The 13,754-nt window shown below is 41.8% G+C and overlaps 2 protein-coding genes across 6 annotated transcripts in view; one reads left to right on the top strand and one right to left on the bottom strand.

Annotated features, from left to right (window-relative positions):
* The first annotated feature begins 1,198 nt into the window (after nt 1-1,198).
* On the top strand, nt 1,199-12,552 carry CALHM2 (calcium homeostasis modulator family member 2). 3 transcript variants are annotated; one of them, XM_035132638.2, is made up of 4 exons: nt 1,199-1,389; nt 5,612-5,798; nt 6,726-7,352; nt 9,418-12,552. In XM_035132638.2, the coding sequence occupies exons 3-4, from the start codon at nt 6,810-6,812 to the stop codon at nt 9,832-9,834; spliced, it is 960 nt and encodes a 319-aa protein (XP_034988529.2). In that variant the 5' UTR covers nt 1,199-1,389; nt 5,612-5,798; nt 6,726-6,809; the 3' UTR covers nt 9,835-12,552. The 3 variants fall into 3 exon arrangements, with proteins under 3 accessions (XP_034988529.2, XP_034988527.2, XP_034988528.2); XM_035132636.2 differs by lacking the exon at nt 5,612-5,798; XM_035132637.2 differs by lacking the exon at nt 1,199-1,389 and having other exon boundaries at nt 5,081-5,798.
* A 68-nt stretch (nt 12,553-12,620) lies between these two features.
* The window catches only part of PDCD11 (programmed cell death 11), a 29,568-nt gene continuing 28,434 nt past the window's right edge, over nt 12,621-13,754 (bottom strand). For all 3 annotated transcript variants that reach the window (XM_035132630.2, XM_035132632.2, XM_035132634.2), the window contains exon 36: nt 12,621-13,152. In XM_035132630.2, the coding sequence (XP_034988521.2) occupies nt 12,981-13,152 (172 nt within the window). In that variant the 3' untranslated portion in view covers nt 12,621-12,980. The remainder of the gene's footprint in view (nt 13,153-13,754) is intronic.

Here is a 13,754-nt window from a genome sequence, read left to right as displayed (position 1 = left end):
TGGGTAGAAGTATTACAGCCCACTTTTTAGCCCTGAAAGGTGCTCAAGTAGCCTTACAAAAAATTCTCACAATAAAAATGATAACCGAATGTAGTATCAGAAACAGAAATGTCCCTGTGCTGACACATTATTCAGGTGGCATTTCCTGCCACCTGGCATTGGTCTTCCTTAGTGTCATCATTCAAGCCCAGGATGAAGGTAAGTCTTCCTTTGCTGGCTTTTGGCAGCTGCCAGACAGCGCCTCCCATTGAGATTCTCTCACACAAGTATACTACATCATTATTGTATCACCACTTTGCAGCAGCAGGAACTCATAAAACAAGACAACGGGACAAAAACAAACCAAACAGGGAAGCAGGAACAAAGAGGCAGGGTTTGTCTTGGTGGCTGAAGGCCCAAACTGATATGGGCCTCCGTGGAGAAGGCATTCCATGAAATTGTCCCCTCAGCTAAAAAAGGCCTGCTCCCTAGTAGATGCCTGCGGGCTTGAGAGTTAGCCGTTGGGGACTCAGCAAAAGGAGGTAATGACAGGCATGATCCAAAAGGGGTCCAGTGATGCTCATGTAATCAATGTCTTCAAAGCAAACAGCAACAACAACACACAAAAACCCCAGGCAGGAGTGTAGCACTTGCTTGTCTTTCTGACGTCACTCAGCATTATGGATTATTAGTCACCCTTTGCTTTAAAGACAGTGGAGTTTTATCTCACCGTAATTACTTACTTAGAGCAGTGTGAACTTTCCTAGGCAAAAGCTTATAAAATATGGTGAAGTAACCATAACAGCACCTATATCACCAACTGCACCATCTTGTAAAGGCAAACATCATTTGTTCTTGAGCAAGCATTATTTGGGGGGCCAGAGAAGAAACTGCAATGCCTATTTTCACAGCCCAGACAGCTGAAGGCAAAGGGGTTTTTTTTGTTTTCCGTTCTGTGAATGAGTCATCTTGATCTGGTTATGAAAAGTTTCATTTTTTCCAGTAATTTCCCTACCATTTTTTTCCAATCATTTCCCTACGCTTTTCTCCTTTCCTTAAAGGCACAGTGTTCTGCGTGACAGCAAGAGGATGAATCTGGCCAATTCTTTCTCCCTCCCTCCCTCTACAATCCCCACCCAGACGGAAGCCTCTCCCCTCCCTTTGCACATGAAAATTAAAAAAAGAAAAAAAAGAAAAAAAAACCACCCAGGCCCTTTGCAAGCAAAAGGAAGCTGCTGGATAGCAACACACTTACACTTTTTAACTATTTCTTCTGTCAGTGGCAATTTCTGCATCTGATCCCATTCGCTATCCTCATGTGCAGGGTAGCCAGATGTTCCTGGAACAGATTCAAAACCCACGTGGCCAGCTAAAAAGAGTCTTGGGAAACTGATACATCGAACTGCAGAAGTAAGTGACTTTTTTCTCTCTCTCATCGTTTCATTTTGATTTTGGGAAACCTGGAGCTTTCTGAAAACAAATACATGATGTCTCCCCAGCAATAAATATATCTACTTGTGATTATTATTATTTTTAATCAAACAATCCCAGCACTCCCTCTCCTATTATTAGCTCTGTTTTAAGCAAGAAAGAAGTTTGCTGGGCTGCCAGATGTCAGAGCTAGAGAAGTAGAAAGGATCAGTTTTGCCGCCTGTTTGCTTCTACTGTAAAAAGTTGTCAAACTATTTTTGTACAGCGGAAGCAAACTGGCAGCAAACCCAACTGGTTTACACCCAATAGCTTACACGCTATATAGTCCTCTGTTCTGCTATGTGAGCAGTTCTTTCGCATCTTCTATCAATATTTCAATTTCAAGTGGTGCTTTTATTTTGTTTCGATTTCAACAAGCCCTGCACAAGAACGTTAAAAGAATCTACAAATCTCTGGGTGGGGTAGTTGGTCTGTGTATGTACTGATGTGTGTGGCTGTTTCTAACATCCAGGCCTTGGTCTAAGGGTGCGGCTTTCAAGCACAAGGATGACATGTGAGATGCCAGCCGTATATATCTTTTGCATTTATGTTGCAAGTGACCTTACACTATAAAGTATAAGAGTGATAGATTCGATCAGCATTAACAGGAGGTTAATGGTGTTTTTATATTTTCCTGAAGATTATAATGGAGAGAGGGAAAGAGAAGGAATGGGAAAGCCTGTCTACTTCCCTACCCCAACCTGCCTCTTCCCAGATATATTAGAGATTTAAGGTGCCAAAATTGCTGCACAGAAGTCCAGTTCAGAGTATTGATGTGGATTCCGTCCTTCAGTCCGAAGAGTGCATGACTCAAGCACCGTATATGAGTAAATGGAAAGGAATTTCCTGGTTCTTCCTCTCACTTGTATAATCATTTTTAATTTCTGCTTTCATCTGTACTGCAAGTACCCAGGCTGAAGATGCATGAAGCATTTACATAAGAAAAGCCCTGCCCAAAGTTCAACATCCTGTTTTCACAGTGGCCAACCATAATCATATGGGAAGCCCACAAACATCCTTTAATTGATAAGACTTGCAAACTAATGTGTTAGTTGACTTGCATTGATGAGGCCCAATTAAAATCCATAGGAGAAAATTCTATTTAGCTGGGCAGCACCAGGTGCTGCAAGGATCACAAAGTGAGCTCCATAGAATTCAGCACAGCCTACCACCAGGTATGTGGTATAGGACTGCAATCTAAAAATGCCTACAATATTTTTAAAAATATAAGCTACAGCCACAGATTGGTTTTAGCTGTACTTAACCCACAGCGCGACCCAGGTGGTGCTGTGGGTTAAACCTCTGAGCCTAGGGCTTGCTGATCAGAAGGTTGGCGGTTCGAATCCCTGTGATGGGGTGAGCTCCCGTTGCTTGGTCCCAGCTCCTGCCAACCTAGCAGTTCGAAAGCACGTCAAAATGCAAGTAGATAAATAGGAACCACTACAGCAGGAAGGTAAACAGCGTTTCCATGTGCTGCTCTGGTTCGCCAGAAGCGGCTTTGTCATGCTGGCCACATGACCTGGAAGCTATACGCCGGCTCCCTCGGCCAATAATGCGAGATGAGCGTGCAACCCCAGAGTCAGTCACGACTGGACCTAATGGTCAGGGGTCCCTTTACCTTTACCTTTAATGCATGTTGGGAGACTGTCCGTGACTCGGAAGACCATACATCTACCACATCTTTCCTCCTCTGGTAGTTTGACTTAATGCTTATTCTCAATGCTGTTTTTCTAGTAAAAGAGGTGCCAGAACTCATCATGAACACCCCCTTGTTCTCCTTTAATGGCAATGGCACCCATGTGAGAGGTGCTGGAACTGAGTGCCAGTGAGTTCCAGCTGAAAAAAGCCCTGCTTATTATTATTATATGATGCAAAACACAAGCACAATCAAGCTATTTGGGAACAGGGAACATAATCCTAGGAAATGAAGCATGTATGTATTTGTGTGGTTTTTTGTTTTTTTGTTTTAAAAAACATATCAGAAAATACAGCACATTCAGTTAATTTTATCCCATGCTTCCCAAATAAGAGGACTGGTAAAAGAAACCCAAAGGGTACTGTTCTACCGTAAGGGCCATATCTTTTCAGGAAGCGTGGAGGTTATGTCAGAACAAAACATTATAACAGAGACTCCATGAATGCAACCAATACTTAGACAGGGTACAAACAAGTCCAAAAGGAACACAGAATAGTTAAAAATAGCAGTCAAGGAAGCTATAAAAGGCAAGAAAGCTTCCTTTAAAAAGTGGAAGTCTTGCCCTGGGGGGCGGGGGAAGCACACAGACAAGCTGTGTGTAAGTCAAACAAATAAAGAACTTGAGGACAATATTACAAAAAAAAAAATATTTAAAAACTAGGAAGAAAGAAACTAGGATGACACTGGGGCTGTTAGATAACAGAAATGTGGCAAAATAATACTTAAGGAACAGAGGGAATTTATTTTAATAAAATTTAGCAGCCATGTCCTTTGTGGCTTTGTAACACACTAAAAATCAGTAAACAGATGAATGGATTGAGAGTTGTTACACTGGAGGGAAGTAAACTGCTGCATCCCCTAAGAATCTGTGTTGAAAAGTGATTTAACTATAAATGACATGAAGTTCAAGGCGAAGAGGGTAGTAACCTAATTTAGAAATGACTTCAAATTATTCATTTTTCAAAATGCTGCAATCCAGACCAGAGTGAGAACAACTCGGGGGTGAGGGACACCTTTGAATAAATGAGCAACAGAATGGCAGATATTATTCTATGTAAATACAAAGTGACACATATGGGAACAAAACAAATCCTACCATAGTATGAAGGAGAATCTAGAATTATCCATTTGGAGGACTGAAGGGATAACAGAGACTGTTACTTGTGGGGTAACTTTTTTTTGTTTATTTGTTGCTCCTGTCCCTAAGCTGCTTTTATGGGTGGTGAGGAAAGGAAGGAGGGATCAGGCTTCAGGCCTGCAGTGTTGGGGACTGAATTGGCTGTAACTGGCATGGAAAGAGAGATTGGGGTAGGGTTGCCATATTTCAAAGATCCAGGCACAAAAGTTGTTGATTTTTGGTTTGGTTTTTTTTGGGGGGGGCAATGTTGTTGAGTTTTTTGAGATATTTTAAAGGAAATTCTACACTTACGATATGGGTTGCCATACATCTGTATTTTCCTGGAATTTCAAGCGATTTCTGCCTGGACACAGTTTCCGACATCCGAATCCCTGGTATGTCTGGGAAATTCCAGTCTTGTGGCAACTTTATATTGGGGTCCATAGGGAAAAAAATCATTACAGAAGCCAACTGGTAAAGGTACCCCTGACCGTTAGGTCCAGTTGCATACAACTCTGGGGTTGCGCGCTCATCTCGCTTTAGTGGCTGAGGGAGCCGCGTTTGTCCGCTTCCGCAGACAGTTTTTCTGGGTCATGTGGCCAGCACGACTAAGCCGCTTCTGGCGAACCAGAGCAGTGCACGAAAATGCCATTTACCTTCCCATCAGAGCAGTACCTATTTATCTACTTGCACTTGAGGTGACAGCCAAATCTTACCACAAGGCTGGTTATGGAATAGCATGCTCTGCTAAATCTCAGACAGAAGGCTAACTTAGGAGGGCCATGTCAGGCCTTGTAGCACACACAATTCTGTCCTCCTGACAGAAGGAACTGGCCAGGGGCCTTATGAGGCACAGCCAGGAAGCTGCTGCTGCATCCTCCATCTGCCACCTTGGGCAGATTAGGCCTCACTTTACCTAATGATAGGGCCAGCCCATAATTTAAGTAGCTCAGGTGGTAGGAAAGGTCTTTGTCCGAGACCCTGCTATTCCTAGGGTACCTCCAGACCGGCCCTATCTTGCAGGAGGGATTCAAGCACATGCTGGATTTAAAATTTTAGTATAATGTCCCAAATGTGCATTTAGTAAACCTATCACTAGGTGGTGCTTGGAGATAGATTATTCACATTGCTGAGTGCCCATAATTGCTAAGATATGCAGCTGTGTCACCTAAGGTAATGAATTGTTGCTCCCATTAATTCATTACTCCGTGTACCTCCCATTGATTCAAATTAGTCAGGCAATGACTATTTATTCCTCATCATTCCATCCATCTAGTGCCATTCATTTGGCCCAACCTGTTCATACTAATACAGTAAACTCATGTAAATATTCCTGTGTTCGTAACAAGTCTAGTGAATGGAAGTACAACAAAACTGAGGATTCATCTGCCTCAAGATCACACAGAAAATTTGGTAGCAAAGTAACACATGGACAGAACCTAAGATTAACAGCAGCACATTTTCTTTGCTGATAATGGTGTTTCTTCACTGAAAACTCAAACTACAGCAAGTCATTAAAGCCTCATAGAAGTGAAGGTAAGCCATTCTTGAGTGTTCTCTTGCAAGGTGATATAAAAGAACTCCCGCTACGGATTCAAAGGCAATGGAGTGTCAGATTGTTCACTAAAGTACATGACTGCCTAGTCCATTCTAATCTTCTAGAATTATTAATGGAAGCAGCTGGTACAGTGGTAGAGCGATCAGAAGAAGGTTGTCTCATTTATTATACATCCTTTATACTTCAGTAGCACCTTAAAGACCAACACGGCTACCTACCTGTAACTAGATCCTTTATACTTGACAGAGAAATAGGTAAACTTCAAGGAAGATTCAGTGCTTTGTGGAACTCTCTATTGATTTCAGACAAGTATCAACAGTGTTCCATTTTAGACACTTGCATAAGACCTTTCTGTTCATACTGATTTTTTAGACTGTTTATGGTATATTGTGCTTTTATGTTGTGCACTACTATGCTGTTTTTATGTTAAGCAGTATATACATTTGTGCCATAAATAAAATTACATTGAGTCTAATGAAATATGACTTCCCCAAGATTCTATAAAATATCACCTCCAAAATGAATAGTACTAGTACTGGACAGCACATTTTGTAATGAAACAACATAAATTCCTATGTTTTAATTAACACACATTTCTGTCCTAAAATACTAGCCATTTTTAGGATATTACATCTCAAAATATTGCTAGAAGTATAGATTCACTGCTCAAATAAGACAGTATTCTACCTACCAACCAGGTACATTTGGTATGTAATTTATAGTACTAGGTAAAGAAAATACCACAAGTATACCAAAATCCAGCAGACATTGCAAATAATATAGTGTGCATGGGAATGTTATTGTAGCTATTAAGTAGATAAGAGTATGTATTATTGTATCTCTTGACCTTTAGCAACCATGATAATGCTTAGTTTCCAATGTTTAGTAACTATTCTGTTTTGCAGCCCATGGAAAGGTGAGAAGAACAAGACTCCTTGATGCTGCAGACAACTCCACATCAGAACACTGAAGTCTGAACTGAAAGCAAAATGGCTGCCTTCATTGCTGAAAACTTCCGCTTCCTTTCGCTTTTCTTCAAGAGCAAAGATGTGATGATTTTCAATGGCCTGGTGGCTCTGGGCACTGTTGGAAGCCAAGAACTTTTCTCTGTGGTTGCTTTCCATTGCCCATGCTCCCCAGCCAGGAACTACATCTATGGCCTGGCTGCCATCGGTGTATCAGCTCTGGCCCTGTTCGTCATTGGTGTCATCTGGAACCACCACACTTGGAACTTGGTAGCTGAGTGCCACAAACGAGGAACCAAGAACTTTTCAGCAGCAGCCAACTTCTTGATCTTTGGCTCTGTCATGGGACGGGCTGCCGTTGCTCCTGTCACATGGTCCGTTATCTCACTGCTTCGTGGAGAGCCTTATGTCTGTGCCTTGAGTGAATTCATAGAACCTACATCTCTGGATAATTTTCCACCTGGTTACGGAGCAGAAACCATGGCCAGGTTCCCTTGTAACGATGTGCCACAAAACATGACAAGATTTAAGGATGAAGTTATAAGGCGATTAAAATATGAGTCTCAGGTATTGCATTTTACTTACTTGTTCGTCTGAAGCAGAGGAGTGTTGTCTCCTGTTTGGAATAAGAATAATTAAGGGCTTAGAATGCATTTTTCTATTCCAAAATGTGTGCTTTTGGTATATTAGGATATGACACATACCTGATAAGCTGTAAATTCCTAAAACAGGTTCATTTTAGAGTCTTTATTAACTTCCCCTGCATCAACTAATACCATTAACTAATGGTAATTCCCTTGATTACCATTTTCCTTTTATTTTCTGCTAGTGAATTTGCTTTTTCTTTTACTCCATTATCATTGTACATAGTTACTGTTATTATTCATATCATGGTATTAACTTTGGGTTTTCAGGATATCATAGTATGATAGCATGCCCCTGGGCTTTCTTTAGATCTATGTGATTGTGCACCCATCTGCTGTTCTGGGCAAGGCTTAGCTGTTAGTTCAATTTATTCCGTGGCTGTCCCAGTGGGGGCTGATCTACAAACTCTTGCAACCCTTTGCATGGTTACTTGAGAAGCAGCTACACTCAATTTATAATAATAATAATAATAATAATAATAATAATAATAATAATAATAATAATAATTTATTTATACCCCGCCCGTCTGGCTGGGTTTTCCCAGCCACTCTGGGTGGCTTCCAACAGAAGTATTAAAATAAATAAAATGTCACAGATTAAAAACTTCCCTGAACAGGGCTGCCTTCAGATGTTTTCTAAATGTCAGGTAGTTGTTTGTCTCTCTGACCTCTGATGGGAGGGTGTTCCACAGGGCGGGTGACACTACCAAGAAGGCCCTCTGCCTGGTTCCCTGTAACTTGGCTTCTTGCAGCGAGGGAACCGCCAGAAGGCCCTCGGCACTGGACCTCAGTGTCCGGGCAGAACGATGGAGACGCTCCTTCAGGTATACTGGACCGAGGCAGTTTAGGGCTTTAAAGGTCAGCACCAACACTTTGAATTGTGCTTGGAAACGTACTGGGAGCCAATGTAGATCTTTCAAGACCAGTGTCATGTGGTCTCGGCGGCTGCTCCCAGTCACCAGTCTAGCTGCTGCATTCTGGATTAATTGTAGTTTCCGGGTCACCTTCAAAGGTAGCCCCACATAGAGCACATTGCAGTAGTCCAAGCGAGAGATAACTACAGCATGCACCACTCTGGCGAGACAGTCCACGGGCAGGTAGGGTCTCAGCCTGTGTACCAAATAGTGCTGATAGACAGCTGCCCTGGATACAGAATTAACCTGCGCCTCCATGGACAGCTGAGAGTCCAAAATGACTCCCAGGCTGCGCACCTGGTCCTTCAGGGGCACAGTTACCCCATTCAGGACCAGGGAGTCCTCCACACCTGCCCGCCTCCTGTCCCCCACGAACAGTACTTCTGTCTTGTCAGGATTAAATCTCAATCTGTTAGCCGCCATCCAACCTCCAACAGCCTCCAGACACTCACACAGGACCTTCACCGCCTTCATTGGTTCTGATTTGAAAGAGAGGTAGAGCTGGGTATCATCCACATACATTTAGTGAAGCTCACCCCACAGTAAGAAAACACTGGATTGCAACCTTAAATGGTCAACAATCTACTGTCCCTTCTCTCTTTTGCTTCATTTTCAGCCTGTGTCTGGCCAGTGGAAACTAAATCCTCTTATATTTCAACATAGCACCCTCAGACACTCCTTGACATTCACAAAAGGCCCCCTGCTGCTCCCCATTGTTTGTTTTTGTTTTTGGGTATTTGTTTTGTTAGAAAGGATACCTGTTGTGAGGGGGGTTGTCTGATTTGGTAGGGGTGTGTATGTTATAGGTGCTTTGCTTGTTTTAGGGGATGTTGGGAAAGCATCACTTCATGATATGTTTTTTTCGCTGCCCAGGACAGTTTGAGTCCCAAATGTGCCCCCATCCAGAAAGGTTGTGGGTCCCTGTTCCAAGATATAATTTCCAGTTTTACCAACTGGGGGAATTTTTCTATTTATATACAAATCAGTGCTTGGTAGCCAAGGATACCCTTTTGAACCCTACTTTCTTCTAAAGGGAATGCAAATTTTAATTGGTTTATTTGTCTTTCTCTCCAGCTGTTTGGGTGGATGCTCATTGGTGTGGTTGCAGTTCTTCTGTTCCTCACAAAGTGCCTCAAACACTGCTGCTCACCACTCAGCTACCGCCAGGAGGACTACTGGGATCTGTACCGCTCCAGCGAGGCCAAACTCTTCCAGCGCACTGCTCAGATACACTCAAAGGTTGTGGCTGCAAACAACGTCAAAAACTTCTTTGGCTTTGTGTGTCTGGATAAGGAGGAGAAGGAGTTGGTGCAGGAATTTGCTGTGGAAACTCTTCATCCCAGGCCACAATGGGAAGCCATCACAGGGGTCTATATCTATCGGGAGAAGAATGGCTCCCCCCTCTATAGCCGTCTCCATAAATGGGCCAAAGGTATGACAGGAAACAGCTTAGGTCCTGACAGCCAGGAAATGGCCTTCCTAGCTACCTAGCAGATGCTGTGGACTTAAATACATTTCCCTGTTGGGAGTAAATCCCATTGAACTCAATAGGGTTTACTTCTGAGTACACATGCATAGAATGAACTGCACTAGAAGAGTTACCACCGCTCTTGGTACATCCATGCTGTAACCTACCTTCATTTTATCTGTTGACCTAAGCTCTCAGCAAAAGAGATGGCTAATGGATTTGATGCGAGTATTCATCCAAAAGACTACATTTCGAAACAGAAATTGAAGGAGCGGCAGAATTGTCTGGAACTATGGACTACTAAACTAAGACCACAGGACTGCGTGTCAAAGAGAATCATAAATCTAAAAGAAAACATTGCAGCTTATCTCTTGGATGGGGTCAGCTGGTCTGATACCCAGAGGCCTCTGACGTATTCCCATACAATGGAAAGAAGAGGAAATGAACTGGATGTTCTGCTTACTCAAAAATTGCTGATCATTTTCCTCCTCATTTTGGAGACAATATAATGCCATCATGCAGCTGTGCCTTAACTTACTTTTGTTTGACTTCCTCAAACAAAAGGGCTCAAACATAGGAACCTGTAGTCCTCCCAGAGGCTGAAGAACTCCAACTCACATCAACCCCACACAGAATGGCCAATGATCAAGGGATGAAGGATGCTGTAAGCTGGAAACATGAAGTAGGCAACAAATTTCTGATTGCTAGTACAGGAAATTATCAGTGGAGTCTCTCAGAAACCTACTTCCCTATCAAGATTCAGGGCTAGGGCCCATGGGATTGGCTGAATTCTGCTTTTGTGAGTGGCATCTGTCCTGTACTTCCTCCACAGGATTAAAAAAAACACCCCTAACTAACCTAGACTGGATTATTTTATTTAATGGACAAGACTCTGCAGTTTGCACTTTTATGATCCCGTTTCTCATTATGACTCTTGTACATGCCTTCCCATGTACTGGACTTCAGATGATAGCACAATTGTCTACCAGCAAAGAGCTACCATTGCTTTCCCCATTTATTACAATTATCTTCATATCCTTTTCCCAAAATGTTGCAAGGTTCATCTTAGTTTGGGGACCATCCTTTCTTAGTAAAAGTTTGTGGGTGAGAGTTGAAGATTATGGTAAAGGGTCCTGCTTCAAGGGTCTGTTATCCAAAGGGTGACTCCCCACATTATTAAATCAGGGATTTTATCTAATTACCTGAATTGCTGCTATACAGAAAAGCACTTCTATTTATTTCCAGGATGGCTAATAGGTGAGCTCCAGATATTGGACTTCAGTTCCAATCAGCTCTAGCCAGCATGGCAAATGGTCAGATTATGGGAGTTGCAGTCTAACAATATCTAGAAGCGCACAGGTTCCCTATCCATGACATATTCTACCTTTGGCAATTTATTAACATTTAGTATCCTCAGCAAAAACCATAATCAGAATTTGATTCCTGCTTGGAGTTTTAAGCCACACTAAGATGAAGAGAAGACCTGAAGAGCTCCCTTTTCCTGTCTGAGGGATCCTATAAGAAGTCCTGTATCATGTAATTTGATTTTGTGTTTTTTCACTCCACGGCTTTTTCTAAACGCTGCTTTAATTTCTCATGGCTTTTATGGTCTTCCTTATTCAAATATGGCACAGACACATGGACTGTATAAACAACATGATCCAAGGTATGTTTTGTTATTTTTCATGGTTAAGTCCAGTAAATGCTGCAACAGTCACCTTTCAAGTGACTTAACCATAGCTGTCAAGTTTTCCCTTTTCTCGCGAGGAAGCCTATTCAGCATAAGGGGATTTCCCTTTAAAAAAGGGAGAACTTGACAGCTATGGTCTTAACACCCGCATCTTCTTGGGCATTCAAGACATTCACAAGATTTATGTGAAATTGTAACATTAAACCAGTATGGTTCTGTGAAGAAATCTAACATTAGTCTCACATGTGTCTGTCACATACCAAAATCTATAGGCATTGCAACTCACTCACCCCAGCTTACTATACCCCACTGCTGGCATGGATAAAAAGGGATGGGCTAGGCCTGCTTTTCCAGGTCAGTTCTGTGTAAATGATCAGAAGAGTTCTTGTCCCTTGAATTAATCTGGTGATCTGATGATTTTACATCAGTTCTGTGTTGTTTGTAAAATATATTCTGCTTGTCCCAATTGTATTATTGCAAAGCTTTTTGATAAGGATCAAGTAGGCACAAAAGGGATGGAAGCAGTAACAATTGGGATGTAAAAGAGAAGGGACACAAGATGTACAGCTGCTAAACGTTAAGAGAATAGATGTGAGACATTACCCCTACATTATTCACTAGGAGGCTAGGACTTTTTCTGTTCACCAGTTAAATAAATTACATTCTTAGGATTCTGTGCAATGCAAATATAGGACAGAAAGCGTAGAAGAAAAATTAAGAGTTTTGCCTTGGAAAGTGTTTCTATTTGGGTCATGGCTATATGACAAATCAGATATCAGAGGACCATTCTCACCTATTTTTACATCGTGTTTAGGTGTTAAGTATATGTGCCATTTTTAAATAAGGGCTGGAAAACAGCCCTGGCATAAATTCATAAAGTACGACATCAGTGAGTAACTCCAAATCTTGCATATTGGCATAGCCAAAAGTTCTCTCTTAAGTCAGATTTATGGTAGACTATGTATGTGTGTATGTATGTATGTATGTATGTATGTATGTATGTATGTGAGAATGAATCTAATGAGACAAGCCAAAAAACACACCCTAGAATACTGGCAGAAGAAAGACACCAGAAATATTCCTTGCACCTTTGAAAATGAATAGAAGAAAAAGGAAGCGTTAAAAAACCCTAGTTCATTTAATGAGCAGAGCAACAGGAAAGCACAAAGTAGTGGGCGACTTTCTGCTATTTTTAAACTCCAAAACAAATTTAAATAAAGCTCCAACTATAATTCTCATATTCAAAAGTTTTTGTAAGGTTCAATAGGTATAAACATTTACTGAAACTATGCTCTCACGCAGTTCTTGATAAACAATGCAGATTTGGTCCTGGCTAACCCAAGCTGCTTTTGAGATCAGGCAATGGAGCAGGCAGGAACACTCTCCTCCTTACAACTGTGGTCTGCTTCTCTTTCTCTGCTGCCTCTTGCACTGCAGAGGCAGCAAGTGAGAACAAAAAAAGCCTGACTGTTCTTGAAGTTAGCCCTCGGCAAGACTGCTCTTGGATTCCACATATTCCAGTGCTGCTGCCTTCACAGCCTGGACTGTTTCTGCTGTGCCATACTTCTTCTCGTATTCCAGATAGCGCTTAAAGAAAAACTTCATCTTCTTTGCTGCTAGGCTTAGGTGTATTACACGTTCAAAAATATCCCTGCAAAGCAAAAACAAGGAAAACTTTTTTTTTCATGCTATCAAACTGGTAACAAACAAGCAACAGAAAAATTATGGACCTGGGAGTTAGCTAATCCTGTGGGTACAAATCTTTCTTGTCCATCATAAGCACTTTAACATAAGTGATACCTAGAAGACAAGAAGTGACTACCACATGTGTTTCCAGAAAATTCAGACATTGTGTGCAATTTTAAGATCCCTAGCATTTATAAGGATCTGTTCACAGAGCTTCTGAAACTAGAGCAAGTTTCGCTTGTGTGTTTTCCTTCAGAGCTCAGTACACACATGCTTGGAGAGGTATACCATCCTCTTTGAGAAATCCTGCTCTGTCAAATGTCAAGCACATCTCAGTTGCTCTTTATAAGCATGGCAGGGAACTAAGAGCACGCTTGCAGCAGTCTGGGGAACAGTTCACATATAACAGAAAACTATGGTTTTCTGCTAAGAACAAGCTAAGGCTCATCCACATAGTGGAGATATATGAATTCCCACTCAGCTAGGATGTTATGATGCAACAGATATCCTAGAATTGGGAAGAATTGGCCTGACTGTTCTTGAAGTTAGCCCTCAGCAAGACTGCTC

The sequence above is a fragment of the Zootoca vivipara genome, chromosome 5, assembly GCF_963506605.1.
Source record: "Zootoca vivipara chromosome 5, rZooViv1.1, whole genome shotgun sequence".
NCBI lineage: Eukaryota > Metazoa > Chordata > Lepidosauria > Squamata > Lacertidae > Zootoca > Zootoca vivipara.
The sequence above is the reverse complement of the archived record's forward strand: the minus strand, read 5'-3'. Positions and strand labels throughout refer to the sequence as shown.

Excerpts from the sequence above, each read along its gene's own strand:
- CALHM2 (XM_035132636.2), top strand. The coding sequence starts at position 6,810 with ATGGCTGCCTTCATTGCTGAAAACTTCCGCTTCCTTTCGCTTTTCTTC. Across the intron at positions 7,353-9,417 it reads GATTAAAATATGAGTCTCAG|CTGTTTGGGTGGATGCTCAT; the intron begins GTATTGCATTTT and ends CTTTCTCTCCAG.